At 31.7% G+C, this 21,269-nt stretch overlaps 6 protein-coding genes across 7 annotated transcripts; 1 reads left to right on the forward strand and 5 right to left on the reverse strand.

The window, feature by feature from the left end:
• Positions 1-2: 2 nt before the first annotated feature.
• LOC408901 (actin-related protein 2/3 complex subunit 1A) lies at positions 3-1,643 on the reverse strand. Its single transcript, XM_392430.7, has 6 exons — positions 1,577-1,643; positions 1,247-1,507; positions 890-1,180; positions 627-805; positions 247-516; positions 3-158 (listed from the first exon to the last, which is right to left on the reverse strand). Exons 1-6 carry the CDS (start codon positions 1,641-1,643, stop codon positions 120-122), a joined length of 1,107 nt encoding a protein of 368 aa, XP_392430.1. The 3' UTR covers positions 3-119.
• A 1,773-nt stretch (positions 1,644-3,416) lies between these two features.
• LOC100578532 lies at positions 3,417-4,568 on the forward strand. Its single transcript, XM_003251347.4, has 2 exons — positions 3,417-3,562; positions 3,748-4,568. The coding sequence occupies exons 1-2, from the start codon at positions 3,524-3,526 to the stop codon at positions 4,273-4,275; spliced, it is 567 nt and encodes a 188-aa protein (XP_003251395.2). The 5' UTR covers positions 3,417-3,523; the 3' UTR covers positions 4,276-4,568.
• Positions 4,569-4,728: 160 nt separating this feature from the next.
• On the reverse strand, positions 4,729-5,793 carry LOC725175. The gene is made up of 3 exons (XM_016913136.2): positions 5,372-5,793; positions 5,125-5,284; positions 4,729-5,030 (listed from the first exon to the last, which is right to left on the reverse strand). Exons 1-3 carry the CDS (start codon positions 5,503-5,505, stop codon positions 4,812-4,814), a joined length of 513 nt encoding a protein of 170 aa, XP_016768625.1. The 5' UTR covers positions 5,506-5,793; the 3' UTR covers positions 4,729-4,811.
• A 118-nt stretch (positions 5,794-5,911) lies between these two features.
• LOC107963970 lies at positions 5,912-8,679 on the reverse strand. The gene is made up of 3 exons (XM_001121053.5): positions 8,416-8,679; positions 6,799-7,158; positions 5,912-6,599 (listed from the first exon to the last, which is right to left on the reverse strand). The coding sequence occupies exons 1-3, from the start codon at positions 8,431-8,433 to the stop codon at positions 6,306-6,308; spliced, it is 672 nt and encodes a 223-aa protein (XP_001121053.2). The 5' UTR covers positions 8,434-8,679; the 3' UTR covers positions 5,912-6,305.
• A 1,563-nt stretch (positions 8,680-10,242) lies between these two features.
• Positions 10,243-13,432, reverse strand: LOC100578269. 2 transcript variants are annotated; one of them, XM_026441904.1, is made up of 7 exons: positions 13,308-13,432; positions 12,619-12,922; positions 12,041-12,295; positions 11,510-11,671; positions 10,917-11,291; positions 10,613-10,799; positions 10,243-10,452 (listed from the first exon to the last, which is right to left on the reverse strand). In XM_026441904.1, exons 2-7 carry the CDS (start codon positions 12,637-12,639, stop codon positions 10,418-10,420), a joined length of 1,035 nt encoding a protein of 344 aa, XP_026297689.1. In that variant the 5' UTR covers positions 12,640-12,922; positions 13,308-13,432; the 3' UTR covers positions 10,243-10,417. The 2 variants fall into 2 exon arrangements, with proteins under 2 accessions (XP_026297689.1, XP_016768624.2); XM_016913135.2 differs by having other exon boundaries at positions 10,243-10,799.
• Positions 13,433-14,106: 674 nt separating this feature from the next.
• Positions 14,107-16,162, reverse strand: LOC113218907. The gene is made up of 2 exons (XM_026441905.1): positions 15,345-16,162; positions 14,107-15,220 (listed from the first exon to the last, which is right to left on the reverse strand). The coding sequence occupies exons 1-2, from the start codon at positions 15,345-15,347 to the stop codon at positions 14,852-14,854; spliced, it is 372 nt and encodes a 123-aa protein (XP_026297690.1). The 5' UTR covers positions 15,348-16,162; the 3' UTR covers positions 14,107-14,851.
• Positions 16,163-21,269: the final 5,107 nt, after the last annotated feature.

The raw sequence follows: 21,269 nt of genomic DNA on the forward strand, positions 1-21,269 counted from the left end.
TCTTTTTTTTTTTTTTTTTTTTTTTCTTTCAGATTTAACATTTATACATCTTTTCTTCGGATGTAATATCTTCCTTTGATTCCTTCGTCTTCCTTCGTTATAAAAAAAAAGATTTTTATCTATGATATCTTGAGACCAGCAATGGAATTTTCCAGAAGCTAAATTAAACAATCGGATTAATTTGACAATATATCGTTTTTATCGATTATTAAAGGAAAACAGAAGATATAATAATTAAATATTTACCTTAAGATCCCAAACTACCAATTGACCGTCTAAACCACTCGTGCTAAATTCGTTATCTGATACTTTGCGTACACAATTAATCGTGTTTTGATGAATACTATCCAAGGCATTGTCATTCGTATCAGTTCTCGCTTGGCGATCTAACGATTGAAATTTACGCATGGCAGACAAACCGGCAGCTTCTTTTTTTTGTGTATTATCTAGTTTTGATACAAAATATAGTTGACCATGGTCGTCTATGGAATATAACATAGGCATACAACTATGTCCCTAAAAAAGCCAATTAAATTATATTTAATGTATTTATTATATGTAATATAATATGTAATATAAAATCATCGAATTATTATTTATTAAATATAAAAATTATAAACAAGTACCACAGCAACAATGGAATTGGACCCCATCCATACACAACTTAAAAATGGTAAATGCTCCGTATACAATCGTATAACTGCATTTCCTTTAGTAGCATCTGCAATGCAAATCGATGAATTGTGTGCTACCCAACAAATTTTATTACCACAAGGACTAAATGCAACAGAGTGTATCCAACCTCCTAAATGCAAAGAAAAATGATTAACAAACATAATAATAAAAAGATTTTTACTAATGTTGTTAGTAAAAAGATATTTTTCTTTACCTCCATTAGGAGTATTTTGGAATTCAGCGAGTAACGTTCCTAAAGTATTGCTATGACCCCAAGGACCATTACCAGGTGCATCTTCCATATCACTAATGAATGCACTAAATATACGAACTTTATAATCAGTGGATCCAGCAACTAGAACTTTATTGTCTGGATGCCAATCAACTGTAGTTACGGTGGATCTCAATGGGCGTTTTATATGCTTGCACTGCCACCAATTATTCTCAGATACGAAATAACAAACAGCTATTACTCTACCTCCAGATCCAACGGCAAATTTATTTTCTATAAAAAAGAAAATGGACATTTACACTTATTCAAATATAATTTGACAATTAATTAATATTATACCTAATGGAGACCATTTTACACAAGTTGCTGCTCGATTTATTCTTAAAAGAACCCATGCCGGATTCCATTTTCCATCTCCTTCTTGTGTCCAAACATATGCATTTTTATCCGCAGAACATGTTACTATTCGATTGGTATTTGGTGCCCAATCAATACCCATGACATGCATATCATGTTCTTGCAAGTTTTGTAACAATTTCCAACCGCTCGACGTTCGTTTATAAACTTGAATTTCATTATTATTTGGACAAATTGCCACTTCTGTAAAAACATATCAAGATTGTTCATTTATTGGCAAAGGAATTGTGTTGCATGAAATGAAAGTCAAACCTTTTCTATCTTTATTCCAAGCATGACAACTAATAGCATCAACGCCTAAATTGTGAACCTCTGTCATTTTGCATTTAGTTTTGGCGTAAAATTCGATAAATATTATATCTATGAATCACCACACATAGAGACGGGTGCGGTCGCGTATTAATGTGTGGTGATCCTCCTATATTCGCCACTAGAGGGATGCACACCAAATACAATTCTCAAAATAATTCTCACTAATCATCTCTCACTATCACGATGTCTAATACATCAGCCTGTTAGAAAGAACTTCTAACGAGTTCACTAATAGACTTTAAGCAAAATGCACTTTTTTTTTTTACTCTTCCTTTCCCTTCCTTTTCTTTTTTTCTCTTTTCCTTCTCTATCATTACAGAACTATACGCAAATTACTGGGTTTCGAGAAAACATACTTATAAAAAGTATGTTAGAAATTCGTGGACTCTGGTCAGTCAACACGAATTTCTTGAACATATAATCAATAATATATCACACAATATTCATTATAAGTACACTAGAATAGACAGTTCATCTACAAATAACGAATTATCATGACACACTTTAAAGCTACCGAGCTACGTTGTTTCAGATAGGAAGTAGTAGTATATTACTTTTTTATCAAAGCGACCTCTATTAAAATTTACTAGTAAATTTGAATTTTGAATTTAATAGTGACATTATGTAAAAAATTATTAAAATACATTTACACATTATTTTCTTTTCTTATATAATGTAATACTACTTATATTTTATTTAATAAATATATGTATATATTACAAATGTAACTTATTATATTAATTATAATATAAATTGTCTTAATTTCTCAGAAATATACACATACACACATATATATACATGTAATAATTAAATTTAATAAACTCTATTAAAATTTTTAATCAATAATTTAAACAAGGATAACAAATAATGAAAGAAGGATAGTAAAAATTGTAACATTCTCATTGTATACTGGTTTAGTCACAAAAGTCCCTAGTTTTAGTACAAATAATTTTCTAAATTTCATACTCAATTAAGCTAGTAATTCTCTAGATATAATGTACATATTATATATAGTTAATAATAAATTTAAGACAAAAAGAATATCAAAAAGAATAAAAAAAATATAATGTATGCCCTACATTCACTACATTCTAAGAAAAAAAAAATATTTTTCCATACAAGTGATCAGTCCTTTATGATCGCTTTCTTAAATAATTACTGTAAAATATTAAAATCAGAGCTATCTTCAGAGTGCCACAAATGAAATACATAGATAAAAAGTAAAAAATGGAAAAAAGATAAAGATAGAATAAGAATCAACTATTAACGCCATCTCTTAAATACTAAATATATTAAATACTAAACATATACTTCTAAGAATATTCAAGAGATGGCGCAATCAATTTTTATTCTTTTTTTACTATTTATTTTCTTTGTCTATTTTATATCTATTTATGTTTTATTTGCAATATTCTAAAGATGATGTTGATTTCATAATTTTTTAAATCTTAACTTTATCTTTTTCTTATCATCTAGTATTCTTATTAATATCTTCTGGAAATTATCAAACATTATTTATCTTTTATTATCCTTTATTTATATTTTATTCTTTTTATTATTACATTTCTTTAAACTGTTACATTTTTAAGAATTATCAATTAAATCCTTAATGCATGTTGCATACGTATTTTAATTAACGTTTATTTAGTGATCTAATATCTGACTAAATATTAAGAAGATAATTACGAATTTTTAAGTCATATAATGGATATTGCAATCAAGACGAAAGTTCATGTTTAATGTATCGAAAATATTCAAAAGACAAAAATCTTAATATTGGTTTTTAATAATGGTTTTTAGTAATGGGTCATTAACCAACATATATATGTATATATATATATAAAGAGTCAAGTTCTATTAGAAGTCATTCAAGTTATACTCGTGGATATGTACATCATGCAAATATCAAGCGCATTCGTTCTTTTCGTAAGTTCCAATACGTTCTTTTCCATGTGGCAAATATCTTTTTTATTAAAAATTATACAAATTCGAAAGGAATTATTGTTTAAAAATAAAATTTTTAAAAATTTTCACGATTATTTTATCATCCAAAATATAGTTATATATATATCGATAATTTCTTTAACATTTTTCCCTTAAAATTTTTCCAGGTCTTTCTCACGATGGCATTGTCAGGGACGTATACTCTGGCACGGCCCAGCGGCGAGAAGCGTTTAAAATCGTCTCCTGTGATTGAAAACATCGCTAAAACCGTATACAAAAGAAGTGTATCGAGCCTCGTGGATAAGAAACTTTTGGATACCACGTTTGAGATCGGATTGTCCAAATTCGAGGCGATCAAGGCTATCGAACTTGCCATTTTGCGTATGTTATCCACCCAAATCGACGCGTTGACCGCCCATGTTCAAAAGAGCGACGTTCTCGATGTATTGAATTCGCCCGTCAACAAATTTATCACCGAGGAAGTTTTGAACTCGTTATTATCGGGCAAGGACGAGAAAAATATCTCGCCTTTTAATACGCAACAACAACCATTCGACGAAGCTTGGCTACGCGAAGATAATTACGTGAAGATCCCGATGATTCACGAAAATACGGGTGAATTACCGTCAATGAAGCCATCGTTTGAAAAAGAAGAAGAATCTTTGCCAGCGACCGGTGAAGAATTTCTTGTTTAAAAAATTTCAAAAGTATAATGTGTTTTGTCTTTGGGCGATTAGTCCAATATCTGTCTGAAGATTATATTTTTTTCCATTTCGTCATACAAAGGTAAATTTAACTTTGTTCACGAACTTTCTCTTGATATTGAACGAGAGACGTTTATTTTATTCTATTGTTTATTTAAGAAAAGAGAGAGAGAGAAAGAGAGAGAAAAAAGACTTGAAGGATATTAAAAACTATATAATATAATATGTATATATATATATTATATTGAAGTATGTATCAATTATAATACCAATAATAAATTAATGTAAGCAAAGAAACGTGTATACGTTCAATTTAAATAAAATATTTTTATTTATAAATTTATCAAATTAAAATGCTAATATTTTTTTCTATATACATATATAAAGTATGGAAGAAAACTACCTATATTTATGAATAAAGAATTGTATTTTTCTAAAAAGATACAAAAAGTTGGATACAAAAAACTTCATTTAAAAACCAATAAAATAAATAATAAAAAAATAATAGTACACAAGGGATAAAAATCTCAATTCTCAACAGTTTTCACTTTGTCTTGCTCTTTCAACAAATTTCCCGTTTCGTTCACGTTCAACATTGTTTGCTCGTTTTGCATTGCGTTTTGCAATTGGTTCGTCAATTTCTCCTGCTCGCTTTTTCCGTAATAAAGATCTTCCATAACGAATGTCATAGTCATAAGAACTGATACTCCAGCGAAAATCACCCACATAATTAATTCTAACGTAACCTGAAAGATGATTGTGACAGAAAAATAATTAATTATTAATTTTCTTCCTCGTCAATCTCAAGATAACTTAAGTTTCGAAAATTCGAAAACAAACTTCTACAACGGCTTTCAGTATGATCTTCAAACGATCGTTAGCAGAAATCCATTGCCAGATTATGAATGGTAAAAGAATGATTAAAAGTATTGCGTCCAGAGCATGCAACACGATCAACGATAATGAATAAAAAATTGGCGACTTTTTGCTAGATTTTTGTCTGCAAAATAATGTATACTATTTTATCAACGTTTACGTTAATTTTCCAATGAAAAGCGATAGATTTACAATCATTAAAAACATATACCTGCTCTCCGTATTTTCTTTCTTTTTATCTTCTTTTCTCCCTTCGATTACTTCGTTGCCGTTTTTATTGTCTATTTGACATTTATTGGTTAACAGCGTGATAGATGTTTTTCTTGCACCATGCATGGTAAACATGATATTCAGTGGTAAATTAAGCGTAAAAGAAATTTCTTAAAAGGCAACTGTTTCTCGATCGAAATGCAATCAATATGGAAAGATTTCTGATCGGTCCATCTCATTCTAAATTTGTCAAATTAGACAAATTGGATATTATAAAATTGGATGAATAAGAATGTTGCTTACCATCAGATGTTTTCATTTAATTTCTACTCTACACGGTGAAAAAATAATTCTTTGAAATTTCTTTTCTTCCTTTCTTTTTCTTTTTTTTTTTACAATACAAAATTAAATTGAAACATTCGTTTTATACATCATATATTATCATTCTCTTTACATTTCTCAATCTACAAATCTTATCATCTACTGAAACGAATGCAGAAAATATAAAATGGAAGAAAGATAATAAAAAAGATATATTTTCTTTTCTTCATAAGATACAAAATTGTCGAGTTTAATTTATTAGATCGCAAAGCGCATGCATCCTACATTGCAATACATTATACAATATTATAATTATAATTATAATACTATTTGGTATTTGAAAAACGATAGAATTCTTGCCTTCATCGTCCACTTATCGCGCTTTCGATCACTGCGTACGCACGCAAACCACTTAACATCATCCTCCTCGAGAACCGCTTTCTTCTTTTATGGCACAAAGTGACGCTGACTCAATCGGTTAATTATTATGATAATTAGTCGACTTCAAGGACTTGGGTGTGCGTTGCAAACGCTTTCTCGATTCCTCGTTTCCACGCATCATCACTCGTTATGGAAAAAACGAAGCGAACGATAAGAGCGGGGAAGCGAGAAGATCAGAAAATCGGCGCTCGTTTCTCGCAAGGGATTTTCGGAAAACCGTAAATCTGATTTTTTGCCCGATGTTGCTTCCTGGCCATCTGCTGCCTGTACACGAACAACGGTCTGAACACTTTGGCGTCTTGTCCTTCCAGATCTTCCAGATCGCCCTCCTTAACGCCATCCTGCTTCGTCGTCTCCGTTTCGATCGATCTCGGACTCCTTCGAGTTTCATGGATCGTCGACGGATTCCCTCTCTCTATCGACCCGTTCGTCTCGAGACGATCCTTCGTTTTCCCGTACGCTTCAATCTGCAATTTTTGAAATTGGCGCGTAAATATTTGCATTGGGGAATATTCGATCGATTATTTTTAAGATAAGGTTAATTTTTAAAGGAACAAGTATCGTTAGATTTTTGTCGAATTTAGAAGAAAGAAAATAGATTGGATCATTTACATTCTAAATTGTCTCGATGATAAAATTTGTTTCGAGAAATATTTATAAAAATACCGAACGAGTAACCCTGGAACCATCCTCGACACTTCTCGTATCGATCTCTCGTTGTATCGATTTTTCTATGTAACCGTTATTCATTAATTTCTTCTTCTGCACCCCGTACGCCCTAATTCCAGGAAGATCCTCCTCGGAATTGACATTAATCTTTTCCACTTTCCCGTCGAATCCGTGCTGATCCTCTATGTGCAATCTCCTGGTGCGACTGTTTTTTCCGAATATTCGTGAAAGCCTGGCAGGCACGTCTTCCAAATTTCTCAATCTCGATGGGGTGGAATCGGATAGTTGCGAGAAAGAATTCGAGTTCAATGATCTTTCTGCATTGTTGAAACTGAAGGTTGTTATCAGACAAAGGATCTGTGAAAAAAAGAAAAAGAAAAAAAATTAGAACGATGTAAACAATCTTTTCGTTATAAATATTTAATGAAAAATAAAGAAGTATGTGTGTGTCGTGGTTTTAAGATAATCCTTATCGAAAGATATTGACCATTTCCTATTGCGTATTCCTATTTGCATAATCTTGTATTTTTAACGTTTCGCAATAAAGAGTTGACGTTTACAGATACAATTTTTTCTTAAATATATATATACATTCACATCGTACTCAAAATAATATTAACTGCTTATTAAATATATATTTTATTTTATTTTAGAAGATATTTTATAGAAAGATATTTTATTTTAGAAGATATTTTATAGAAAGATATTTTATTTTAGAGAAAATTTAATTATGAGTAGATGTAAGAGTATTAATTATAATAATTTTATAGAAGATTAATATTTAATTCAATAAATTTTAGTTCACATTAAAGATTAAATTTATTATTAAATTTCATGAAAAAAGAAAAATAAAATAAAATACATTCACATCTTACTCAGAATAATATTAACTGCTTATTAAATATATATTTTATTTTAAAGAAGATTTAATTATGGGTAGATGTAAGAGTATTAATTATAATAATTTTATAGAAGATTAATATTTAATTTAATAAATTTTAATTCACATGGATTAAATTTATTATTAAATTTCATGAAAAAAGAGAAATAAAATAAAATACATTCACATCTTACTCAGAATAATATTAACTGCTTATTAAATATATATTTTATTTTAAAGAAGATTTAATTATAGATAGATGTAAGAGTATTAATTATAATAATTTTATAGAAGATTAATATTTAATTTAATAAATTTTAATTCACATGGATTAAATTTATTATTAAATTTCATCAAAAAAGAGAAATAAAGTAAAATACATTCACATTTTACTCAGAATAATATTAACTGCTTCTTAAATATATATTTTATTTTAAAGAAGAATTAATTATGGGTAGATGCAAGAGTATTAATTATAATAATTTTAAGACTAATTTTATAGAAAATTAATATTTAATTTAATAAATTTTAATTCACATTAAAGATTAAATTTATTATTAAATTTCATGAAAAAAGAGAAATAAAATTTGTCATTTCAATCGTCAAATTGTCAAATCAGTGTGCATTTTACTATTAGTACAAGTTAATAAATCTATATATTTTTTTATAATCAAACACGTGAAAAAAATAAATTCTGATATCCAAATATACGCAATAAGGAGCATCTCGCTTACCGCGAGCGTGGACCACATAGCGCAAGGATCAACGTCTCTCCGCCCGATATTTCGAAAGTGAGAGCAGAAGAGGTTTCCGTTGTTGGCGACACGAACAGAGAGATTACGATTGAGAGAATCGATTGACCGAGCATCGGTTATATAGTACGTGGCAATCTCGAGGAACTCGATTAAACAGCCGGCACAACTCGCCACAGAAAGAGGAAGGTGTATCAAAGCTTCCAGCTTTAGAAGTGAGTCACCTTCGCTCGACCGATCCTCGGAGGAAAAAAAGGTACGCAAAGAGGATCGTCTTGTTTCTTTTATCGTCTTCCAAACGCGATGAGAAAGCTCGAACACCTTGAATACTTTTTCTCGTCTTGACCTTCGACCTCTCATTCCGCGTAATACGATAGCGGTATCGTTTGTAATTTCTTTCTTTCTTTCTTTTTTTTTTTTTTTTCATTCGACTATGACATATTGTATAGCATTCTTGAATGACGAAGTTTCTTTTATCGTTGTACAAATTTTATGTTTTGATTTCCTTCTTTTTAATCCTTTTTGGCTTCTTTTATTTGAGAAGGTAAACAAATTTGAAAAGTTCTTCTAGTCGTGAGATAAAAAAGACAGATGGTGTAATTAGAATTTTGGATTCTTCATCATTCATTCAGATAAAAGAGAATTTTTGGAATTTTCGAAAGAATATAATTCATATTCTCGGAAAAACCACCCTTTTCAACGTTATTTTGCAAATTCCAAAAATAAACCCTTATTTCACACCTTGAGAATTCTTCTTTTTAAAGGAACTCCATTTATTTTATGCATTAGTACGAAGAATTTCACGAACATTCTTCACAATGCAGTCAGAAATTGTTTCATACGTGTTAAACATTTACTCACAAGTGGAACTTCCAGATTTTTTCTCCCTCTTTCTATTTATGCAAGGGAAACGAATAATATTTTTTTTAATATTTCATGCAATGAATATAATGAAAATAACATTTTTCAGAAATATTGCAAGGTTAATTAAATAGATTCAAATTTATGGGAATACATGTGCATTGTTATCATAATTACATTAAGGAGAAATACATGACTAACTATTTAGCCTGACACTCATTAGCGCTGCATTAATTAAAAGATGAGTTTAACTGTTGAGACTTTGATTCGTAGAAAATTAGAATATTCGTTGAACGTGTAATTATTACACAAAATAATTATGATATAATTAATCCGTTTCTACAAACCCGAACTCGATAATTGTTCAAAGAATTGGCGATTACGAAAATTGATTATATTTTTTTCTTCGCACTAAATTTTCACGCTGTTTACAATTCGAACGCAAATTCTTGGAACTACGATGTTGCGTTGTAATATTATTGCTTATCGTATTTTGAATTTCTTTGAAATAATATCAATCTTATTATTAAGAAATACATAACGTAAAATGTGCACAAGAAAGATGTACGTGTATGTAAGTCAAATGTCAGCATCGACTACTAATGTCAATTTTGTTTATCTTTCATGTAATTAATTATCGAAGCGTATGCTCGTTCTATTATTAAACAGAAATTTATATCTTAAGATAGATTTATAATATCGTTTAAGCATAGATGGTGATGGATTAACGTAAATTCCTCGAAAATAATCAATGCCGCCATTGAATCCTTCGTTTCTTGACGACCTTGTCATCATTCCTACCTACGTTCCTAAGGTGTTTCACGATATTTCTATTAATAGTTTTCCCCCATTTTCCCCCAAATTTTTTATTCACATTTGAGAAATAAATACATCGATTAATTTCTCTCTCTTTAGAATCTAGTTACAATAATCGAATCTAGTTACATATTACATCGAAGCAAAAAAATTTTATTTATCATCGATTCAGAAGCAGAATAACAATCGTGTATAAGAAATCACGCAATGAAACGCATGTTTGCACACCAGAATTTCTTCTTCTTTTTTTTTTTTCTTTTTCTCTCTCAACGGATTTCCAAACACAAGTCACAAGTTTTCTCTCTTCTCAATCCACGCCGTTAATAATCGTTGTACTGAGGTCTGTAAAAAGAGCGTCTCGGATAATAGTTGTCATAGTTTCGATACGGTGTGTAACTATATCGCCGATTGCTTTCGTCATAGTATTTAGACCGCTGCTGCGTTTCCTGTCGGTATCTAAACAGAGGTCTAAATATAATATCTTCAGCTACGTCCATGTCACCTGTTTCTCCTGCGTAATCCGTAATTCGATCGCCCTGCACAGATGGCGCGAGCATTCCCCACTGCGATGACATGATTAACGGCGTCAAAAACATTTCGTTCGTGGCCGAGCTCGGACTCGAAGCTCCTCGATCCGCGTAAGACGAAATCATTGCTGGATCGTTGCTGTATATCGGCGATGGAGCGATCTGAAAAAGGAGATTTTATTAGAAACTTATTTTTTCTTTAATCTTCAAAATATTATTGGTACATTTTCTTCTTCATTATTCTCAAATTATTTTATCATACTTTTTTTTTAATTTTACCTCGGATGGCGTCGAAAATTTCCAGTAATTGGGAGTAATCGTCAACGAGCTCTGATCGATGTAATCTTGAGCCTGTTCCCGAATCTTTTCCCCGTTATCCTTCAGGAATTGAATTTGGCCGTTCAACCCGTCACTTTTCACGTGATGAGGCAAAACGGCCACGATCGGACTTTTCACTTGGCCCTTTTCAGCGTTCGAGGGATCAATGACCGCGACAATAGGGACGGCCACTTTCTTCGAGGAAGAATCTTGGGCCAACGAAATCTCCCGTGTAAGCTTGTTTCTCAAGAACTCGGTCTCGCTTTTGCGTTTCTCATTCGACGATTGGTGGTTCACGCTTGCATCTTTACTCTCTTTCACGTCGTTTTCGTCTCCCTGGAAATCGAGGAAAGCGAAATAAATATATCGTGAAAATTAATGGATAAATATTTAAGAAAAATAATTTTTTTCCAAATAAAATTATTGTAAAATATCTTTTCGATGAATTAACGTGAAAATTATAGATATTTTAACGAGAATGGAAAAAGAAGTGGAAGATTTATCTAAATAACGGAATTGCGTGGAATGTCCACGTTAAATTATTATCCTTTTACCTCTAATAAGTATTGACTCTCATCGTCCTCTAAGAATCCGTCATTTTCTGGCAAAGATTCTTGAGTTTGTGTCTCTGCTTCTTTGGCCTCGGTAATATTCTTTTTTACATCTTGCAAGTTCTCGGTAGGAACGACCAGAAGATGTTCACGTTTGGAAAGTATCTTATGATAGTAATAAAAAAAAAATGACACAAAATTAGTATAATAAAAATTTAAAATAATACAAATTATATATTAATAGAAAAATTAAATAGTCGATTTGTTTAAATAAAATTAACTGCACTAAAATCAGAAGATTCCAGAACATTCGTATTTCATATTCCTCAAATTAAAATCTGTCGTTGAAATGCCTCAGGTGAAGGCTAAAAGTGTTTCAAAATAATTAATGCAAGGCAAACTTTAAAATTAAACGTTAATATCCAACGTAAATATTTTGTCTACCCGTTATATTTAATCCTTCCAAACATTTAATTTTCAAAATTCGTAAAAATCCAAGTTAAAATCGCAATATATTCCTTGTCTTTTACAAACCAAATTGGGATTGGTAGCCGGCATTATGAAAACGTGCTTTTTGATCACCAATCCGTTCAAGGATCCATTGCTGACCGTATGATGAACGGCGTCTTGGACAACCGGATCCTGGACAACGGCTGCTAACGTTTCGTTCTTGTCGCGTGGATCCGGTGGAAGCAAACCTTCCACGTCGTCAGGGGTCAAAGGTTTCCCTATCGAATCCTTTCCGTGAAAGATTAACATTAAGCAAAAAGCAAATTGCAACATGATCACCTGCAACGAATAACAAAATTAAATTAAAAAGGGGAAAAAATTAAATTCTATAAAAATGCTTACTTTTATTATTTTAAAGAATTGTGAATAATTAACAGAAATAAAGATATACTGCGCAATATTCTATTTTTTATTCATGCTGATTTATCAAAATAATTTTTTATATTACTATTCAATTTCAGTTTTAATTTACATAAAATAATTAGACATTTTTTTTCAGTTATGGAAATATTCACTTAAAGATATATTGCGCAATATTGCACTATTTATGTGCAATGTATTAGTGTTCATATATTTCAATTTATGAATAAATATATATATACCCCTTTGTAATGTTGCTTCATTGTTATTACGAAATCTTCCTGGATCTTTTTTAACGTTTCTTATATATATATATTTTCTTCTGATGAAAACTTTAGCAACGTCTTTTCAACTCTGACTAACAATAACGGTTCGTTCGTATTTTATACTAGGTACGAAAGAATTATCGTTGGCCTGCTAACAGACGTGAGTATCAACGTTGCGGTACATCATCACTTTGGACCTTGAACCTGTCGCTTTGAATTTAATTCCTCATCCAGTTTCTTCCTGGATCCCATCTCTTCGAAAACCAATTTTTTTTTTTCACTACGAAATATTAAATACGATTTAAATAATTATATTAAATTAGGATAATGTTATGCAAGAAGGAAGAAAATGATTTAACAATTTCTCTCTGTATATATATTTCACTCGACACAATATTATTCACTCAACGTAATATTTTGGATATTATATCAACAAGTAATTTCACGGTTAGTAAGTTGTTAATAATAATATTGAGATGTTTAGCGATCATTTTAGCGGTTACTGCTAAAACTATAAAAGAAGGAATATTATTTTCTGCTTTCTTAGTTTCTTATTGCTATTTGACCAATTCGTATCGTTGTTGATGAATTCAAACATCGATTTATAATTTTCAATAATTATCTTTTTTCGAGAAATTATTTTATCACTAAAGAACATGGAATACTTTATTCGTTTCTCCATGTTGGTCATCTCGTTGCAAATTCTTCAGCCACACGAATGCAGGAATTTAGAGATTTCTTCTATGGCATCTTCAGATATTTCTAATTTGAATGGAGCAAATTATAATTCTTCTCATCTCATGAGAAGTAATAACGATCCAATGTATGGCATTTTAAAGAATGATTCAAGTTTCATTTTAAAAGAAGAACCGTCATCCTCTTTGAAGGAGTCAGTTTCTGAAACATGTTGCAAGGAATCAGTATCTTCAACAGTATCTATTATCGACATTACAAAATCTGTTGACGAGAAATTGGAACGAATTGAACACGCTGGAAATGAGACGAAGGTATTTGAAGAATCAATGGAAAACTCCGTTCTGGAACCTTGGAATCGTATCAGACGAGACAACGATCCTCAAGAGACGACCACGGACGAGTGTGAGTACAACGAGTGTGAAATTCTGGAAGACGAAACTTTGGAGAATAAAAATTCGAACGAGGAATCCTCGAAAGAGCTTGACCCCGCAGAAACAGATTCTACAAACGTTGGAGAGGACAGAGAGCAACGGAATACAAGATTTTCAGACGAATCTGAAGACAGGAGTGGATTGTATCCTTCTTGGTACAGGGAGCCCTCTTTCGACAAAAGATATTGGTCCAGCTACGAGAGAGAACCTTCTCATCATTTTATAAGGATTCCCGTGTTCCCTGGGAAATGATATCCTCTTTTTAAAAATATGATTAATGATTGGCAACATTTATGTAATGTTAATATAATATAATTTGTTTAATAATAAATATGAGTACACAAGAAAAATGAAATTTATTGAGTATTAGAGTATCATTACAAGATATTTGATTGAATACTAAGGAAATATATAAAAAAAAAATTATATCACAAAAATATTAATAATATTGTAAACAGTGCACTTAACTTAATATTATTTATTACGTCTACTTTGGTGGGCAGTTTTTTCTTTAAAGCTAAAGATTTAATTTGATATTAGATTCACCATCTTATACTTAATATTATAAACTAAGATTTTTATCTTGTAAAAGATAGCTCAAAACAATTTTATATTTTCCCATCTCTGATCGTAAATCATTAGAGAAATATCAAACGTTTCTATTTTCTGAGCAGGAACGATACTCATCAGAGACGATGTTGATCACGTTTGTTGTTTGCGATCCAATTAACAATTCCTCTATTTATACTTGTTCATTAGCAAGTTAACTGACTCAGTCTTCTTAAAGACCAATCTACTTCATCAATTTCATCAAGTTTCTTGGTAATAATAATAATAAAATAATAGTAATAATAATAATACGAAGTTCATCTTCGAAAATCTTAAATCTTTCAAATTTCTATTTTTCAAAGATCGATTAATCCTTTCTGTGAAAATCTCTCTTTCCCAAATTCATTTCCTTTTCTTTTCATAATTATTCATAAATATCCGTTCTTTCTCGTTAATTTTCAAATCTGCTTCCTTTTCATCATCGCATCAAGTTGTCAACGTTACAAGAACGACGAAAGCGATTAACGTGAAATTCAGAAACCATTTCCCTGCCGGCTGTTCCTGAGTCGTTGCCTGTACGCCACTTGTTGCCGATAGACGAACAACGGCCGAAGAGCGTAAGTACCAGCTGCCGGCTCGAGATCCTCGTTCTCCTCCACGTCGCGTTTCTCGATCGAGATCCCATCGAATTTTCTCCCCGATCCGTCCAATTTGCCGAGGAGAACTATTACGTACGCGACTGGAGACGGATCATCTTCAACTTTGCTTCCAAGATTAGTTGGAGAATCTTGGAGAAAAATTGGATCGAGTGGACTGGCGTCCTCCGGTTTGACCGGAAATGCGGCGCAGCAGCCAAGAAGAAGAAGAAGAGCCAGAAGATGGAGAACAGCTACGATCGACTTCTGAAAGAAGAAAATATAGAATTTTAATTTCTCTAGTTTTTACATATTTATCTCGATAATTATTTTCCAACTTCCTTTCGTCAAATTTTTCTCCCGTATTTTTACGTATTCTCGTGAATCTTACCATTTTAAGTCTTACAAGTCGAAGCTTTCCCTCCAAGTCGATCTTCCAATCTTTACTTAAGCTTCTTCTTAAGCTTCACAACACTTTTTCTGGAATCTTTGATCTCTCGATTCGACAAAGATAAAAGAAAGAAAGAAAATACAATATCAATTCTTGTATAATAAAAAGAAAGTCACCAAATCAGCTCGAAACAGCTCCGTAACAAGTTTGCGCCCCGACAATGCATCCTTGCAGCATTTATATGAAATAATGACGTCAAACGGGCCCATGCTAATCGTACAATGACGTTTCGTGGCAAGTGATAACTGACCTGGTAAATCATCTGACATATCATCGTTGCATCCTCAAGTGCGCGTCTATTTTTCCTTTTCTTTTCTTTTCTTTCTCTCTATCGCGAGTCCTTCGAACGCGGGCGAGAAGAGTACGGAATACGTGGACCAACGAGCAATTGCTCGTGCCAATCTTGATCAAACACGGTCGATTCGTGGCCTCGCAGTTTGGCACACCTGCTACGTGAGAAAAATGTTTGACTGTTCGATTAACGATCCCCCTTTATCTCGCCACGATTCACTTTTGCGTGTTCGCAGAAGGTGATTACGATTATCGTGAAATTGTGCAACGAATCATTTGGTAAACTCATTTCGAGGGTTACGATACATTATTTACGTATATTTTTGTCCTCGTAAATTAATTCGACAAGATTTGGATTTTTTTTTTTTACTTGGAACGGGAAATTAACGAGTGTCATCGACAGAATTAAGTAAGAAATCCGTTTTCCGCGAAGCTTTCGTATTACTCGAAACGAATTTGAACTTCTCGTGATTCATCTATGCGTTTATCTTTCATTAAAAAGAGATATTGGAAATTAAGATAAAATATTATGTAGAAAGTACAGAAAGTATAATAAAAGTTACGTTCAATATTCGTCTTATTTTTCATTAAATAATACGATAAATATTTTTGGTTTGAAACGAGGAATGATTCAAGGATGACAATAATACAATTCCAAAAATGAGAATAGTATAAGTCGATGATTCTATAAAGAAAGTTGAGAAACCGATAGAATTCCAATCGATATATCAGATAAGTAGATTCCTTTTTATTTCATCAATCACGAGGAAGTAGAGAACGGTAATTTATTGTAAAAAGGAAAAAGGAATGTGTCTCGCAAAAAGTGTTGCGCTGCGTTGAAAACGTCGAATCAAGCTTACTTTTCTGTTTTACCAAACAAATCTATTTATTTCTTTCAGTCAAGTCATTCATTTTCGTATCAAATAAATAATCTTCTTTAAGGCGTTTTTCCGTGCGTGTCTCGTATGCTCGTTCGAAATTCGTATGTTAAAAACAAAAAAAAAAAAAAAAAAAAAAGAAAAAAAGAGAAAAAAAAATCAATTCAAACACGAATATTCTCTCTCTCTTTTTTTTCCCCCTCTCTTTTCACATTCTTTATTTTCAAATTTTTTTTATTAATCGGATCCGATCTTGTCACGCGATTTTTTTTTCTTAAGTTTCTTTTTATTTTTATTAATTTTTTTTTTACTTATTTATTTATTTATTTTTTTATTTTTTTTTTTTTGTTTAGGCAGATTTTATTTTATTTCTCGGGCTCGGCCTCCTCGTGTACAGTTTCGCTGGTTTCGGTAGTAGTTTCGCTTTTAGATCTGAAAGAAATCACCAGATGAGGGTATTTCGTGGCTGCTGGGAAGACAAGTACGAGAAATAAAAACAAGCACAAGGCCAAACAGGTTAGTAATAAACAAGGTCTGTTAGAAACGCGAGAGAGTAAAGTTAGGCTTGTTAGTGTATGGGCATATCGATAGAATTTGAATTCACTCATACCGATCTTCCCGAGTGGGGGATTATGTTATGTTAAATGAAACCGATGAGCCAGGCTTCAGTGTTTATTATAGTAAATTCGCTCGTCAGAGAAATATTTTCAATAATTACACCGATCTTACATATTTTAACCTTTCTTTCTTATTTCGCGAATTTTTATAATTCCTGAAACCTGTCGCATCTGGTTGCGTTAGTTAAAATATGGGTACGGTGGAATGAAAAAAAAGTTGGAAAGTACGAAAAAATCCTTTCCTGTATTGATCGATCTAATATATGTAAATCGGGGGAACCTCGTCTACGAGTTGTTCTTATTCAGCTTTTTCTACATTTGGGAATAAAAAAAAAAAAAGAGAAGAAATATGCGAGGGCACTGCGCATACGCGATATTCTCCTGCTCTTGTTCCTTTGCTCTTTTCTCTCGTCGCGAATGAATAACATTTTATTGCATGCAAGCCGTTTTTTCTCTCTCATGCTAACTCGACTGTTTTCTTTTTCTTTTTCTTTTCCGATCTTTAATGTTCTCTAATCGGGTCGTGCAAAGAAGCGAAGTGACGTTCAAATGTATATATATTTTTTTTTCGTTTTCCTCTTTCCAATGGCCAATATCACGATAAATTGTTTGACAATCTTTTTCATCTTTTTTTGTATAATCAATAATACGTTCTCTCTTCATTTCACTTCTTTTCGACCCTTCCCTTCTATTATCCTTCCTCTCTAATTCTAACCAAGTGTTACGTTTTCCACTTGTCACTCGTGTGTTTTTTTTCTATCTTAACTTTACACTTAGAAACACCACGTCTCGATACATCTTCTACCATGGTACATTGTAAACATAGTTAATCGAAGTCGATAGAGCAAACATGCACTTTGACTTCAGGGAGAAGTAACTTTTTACCATTGCCCGTTTTTTCGTTTCTTTTTTTTTTTTCTTTCTTTTTTGAGAATAAATTAATATTATTTAATCCTTAATATTCGTTCTTATTCCTGATTCTCGTTTTTTTTCTAGTTCGTTCGTTCGTTCGTTCGTTTGCTTCATTTCTCGCAATTTGATTTTCTTAGTTTTAAATAATAATTTGACTGTTAAACAAATTTGACCGAGCTACAAGGATAGTTTTTCTCTCTTTCTCTCGTTCAATATTACATTGATGGTGATTTTATATTATAAACACTAAATATATATTTATATATATATATATATAATATAAAAAAAATTCTTTTTCTATTCTATATAACTTTCTACTCAATTCCTTAATCCTTAGTATACCAGGATACGTTGATCAATCAATTTTAAGAGACTCTTGGTGTTCCGTTTCAGTCATTGTATATTAGTTTATATCGTACATTTTGCTATAACAATGCTCTAACTTGACAAAAATACTTTTAAGTAAGTAACATTCTATAAATTGTTATTTATTTAAAATATAAATTTCGTTATTAATATTATTTCGACTCACATCCATTTGTTCTAACATTTTCTGGATTATTAATATTATTTCTTTCCATAAATTCGTACGAATATACGAATCATTTACACGAAATTTCGTATTGATATTATTGAGAAATATATTTATAAATGAAATACAGAGATGTTACATTACACAGCTTTCGAGTCCCTGGGCGCGATCCAAAATCAAATATACTAAGGATTAAAAGGAAAAAAAATTCTTCCTCCTTAAATACTGCTAGGGAGATAAATAATTTAATATTTAATAACCTCTTCTATCGAGATTAACTTTAAAATCTCGTGGCTCGATTGTTCAACAGTCGTGTTAATGACAATAGATTTACTAGAACGTCTATCTATTTCTAAATGTACATACATGTTATGTATATATATATATATATATATATATATCTATATATATATATATATAATAATAATAATAATAATGTTTCAAGTATATGCATATTGTCGGATTCAGTAAAGGAATTTCATTTGCCGCGATATCTCTGCGCTGTTTCCAGAAAGGCGAGGGGTATATGCAACAACTATCAAGTCGTTAAATATATCAAATGCTATCGATCGTATTCTCGCTTATTAGCTTCCTTTTTCGTAACTTCCCTTTCTCGTAACTCGTTTGTAGGCACTTGGCTATGTTTCTGCGATTCCTTTTTTTTTTTTTTAGCGTCGTAACAAACATTTAACGTCTATTGTGTGTACACGATGGAGAGATATATTATCACGTATACTGGATGGAGGAAAAAACTGAAATTTTTTGCAATTCACGAGAAATACTCCCCCTCCCCCCCTTCGTTCTTTATATATTTTCTTTCTCTCGTCTCTTTTTAAGATTCTTCTTCTTCTTCGTTCGAATTCGATCATCCGATTCTCAATATCTTTTTCTCGATGAAATAGCGTTTTTTTTTTTTTCGAAGATCTCCTACATTTTTCTGACTCTTCCCTCTCTTTCTCTCTCGTTATTCATTATTTTCTTTCTTTCCAGAGGCGAAATGTAAGGATAAATGTAATACGTCCGTGTGAAATCTCACGACCGTCGGTCGTAATATTTCATCTTTCTCCCTTCATATTTCACGTTTCATGCGCGCTCTCTCTCTCTCTCTCTCTCTCTCTCTCTCTCTCTCTCTCTCACGCGTGAAGTATTCGCGCCAAGGCGTGTTAATACTTCCTTCTTTTTCTTTTTTTCCCCCCCTTTCTTCCTCCGTTTCTTTTTCCTTTTCCCTCTCTTTTTTTTTGGAACTTTAATTAGCACCGTGTCTTTCGTGGATTTTTAGTTTCTCTCGGGAATACGTTCCTTGTTTCTCTCTCTCTCTCTCACACACGCGCTCTCACACTCTCGCACGCTCTTCGAGAATTTTTTCTTTTTTTCGATAAGCTTTCCACGATTGACGGGAACAAGGGAATCAGACGAACGTTAGCCTAGCTTTTTTCTTTTTCGATCATCTTACGTACAACGATGATGATGATGATGATGATGATAACGAATGAAACACGGTTAATTTTTCGTTAATTTCTTGCCTCGTGTAATTTCATCGCCATTTTTGAAATGAGAAGTCGGTCAAAAAAAAGAAAAATGAAAGAATATACAGATATTAATAATTTTGAAGTAAATTTGGCGATAAGTAACATTCGTGCGACGAGTCGTTTTAAGGCAAGAGATTAATGAATACATTGGATTATCTTCAAATGAATTTCATTTTTCGATCAACTCGTCGGTTCTAACTGTTACAAGCTTCCTCGTGTTTTCTTTAATTTCATTTGTTTAAAGTATATTGAAATTCGAGTTATTAACATTTTTTAATTATTTCGAATATTTCAATATTTATCGGACAAAAAATTAGGAAAGAAATCTACAGAAAGCAATTTAATATTTAAAAACCAAACACAGTAAAATTATTATTATTTTCACACCTTTTTCATAATCCACGTCCAAAAAATTATTCTTCCAAAACTATATACATTTGACCAACACTTGGAAGCTTTAAACAGTTTTAATCACAAGAATCACTTTCATCTTCAATGCTCACCGTGTTTCTAAAAAAAAAAAAATATTGAAATTTGTCATTACCCTAGGAAACACTACTGTACACCATATCTCACGTCCGATCGTAATCGTTTTAAACAAAGGCTGACACACGTGCCGTTCTCCTTGCTTCGAGAAAGCTGTTCTCGCACCATTCTCGTACCCTAACGAAGGCCTATGCCGTGTTTCGAGCGTGTTTCAAATAATCGTTAAAAGAGAAGAAAGAAAACGCGTCTGGGTTTACACACATCTCCCCCTAACGTTAATATAAACGTACGAATATACTCTAAGACGAAAATCAGGTAACAAGATATTACAATATGGTGCATACACACATATGATGAATGAACTATTATATACCGACGACGACAGAATACTGTATTCAACTTTGAACATGTTTTTTTTTGTTTTCTTTTTTTTCTTTTCTTTCTTTTTTTCGTTTTAACATTTGCTTCAAATGGAACATGATGACATCTCTACAGACAATATAAGACTATGTTATACGTTCGATGTATCTTATCCGTTTTTTAACGAACGCTTTTAAAACGCATAAACGGTGAATGTAAATTGCGTATTTGAAAATAATTTTTTTTTTTTCTTTTTCGCA

Source organism: Apis mellifera, linkage group LG7 (assembly GCF_003254395.2).
Source record: "Apis mellifera strain DH4 linkage group LG7, Amel_HAv3.1, whole genome shotgun sequence".
Lineage (NCBI taxonomy): Eukaryota > Metazoa > Arthropoda > Insecta > Hymenoptera > Apidae > Apis > Apis mellifera.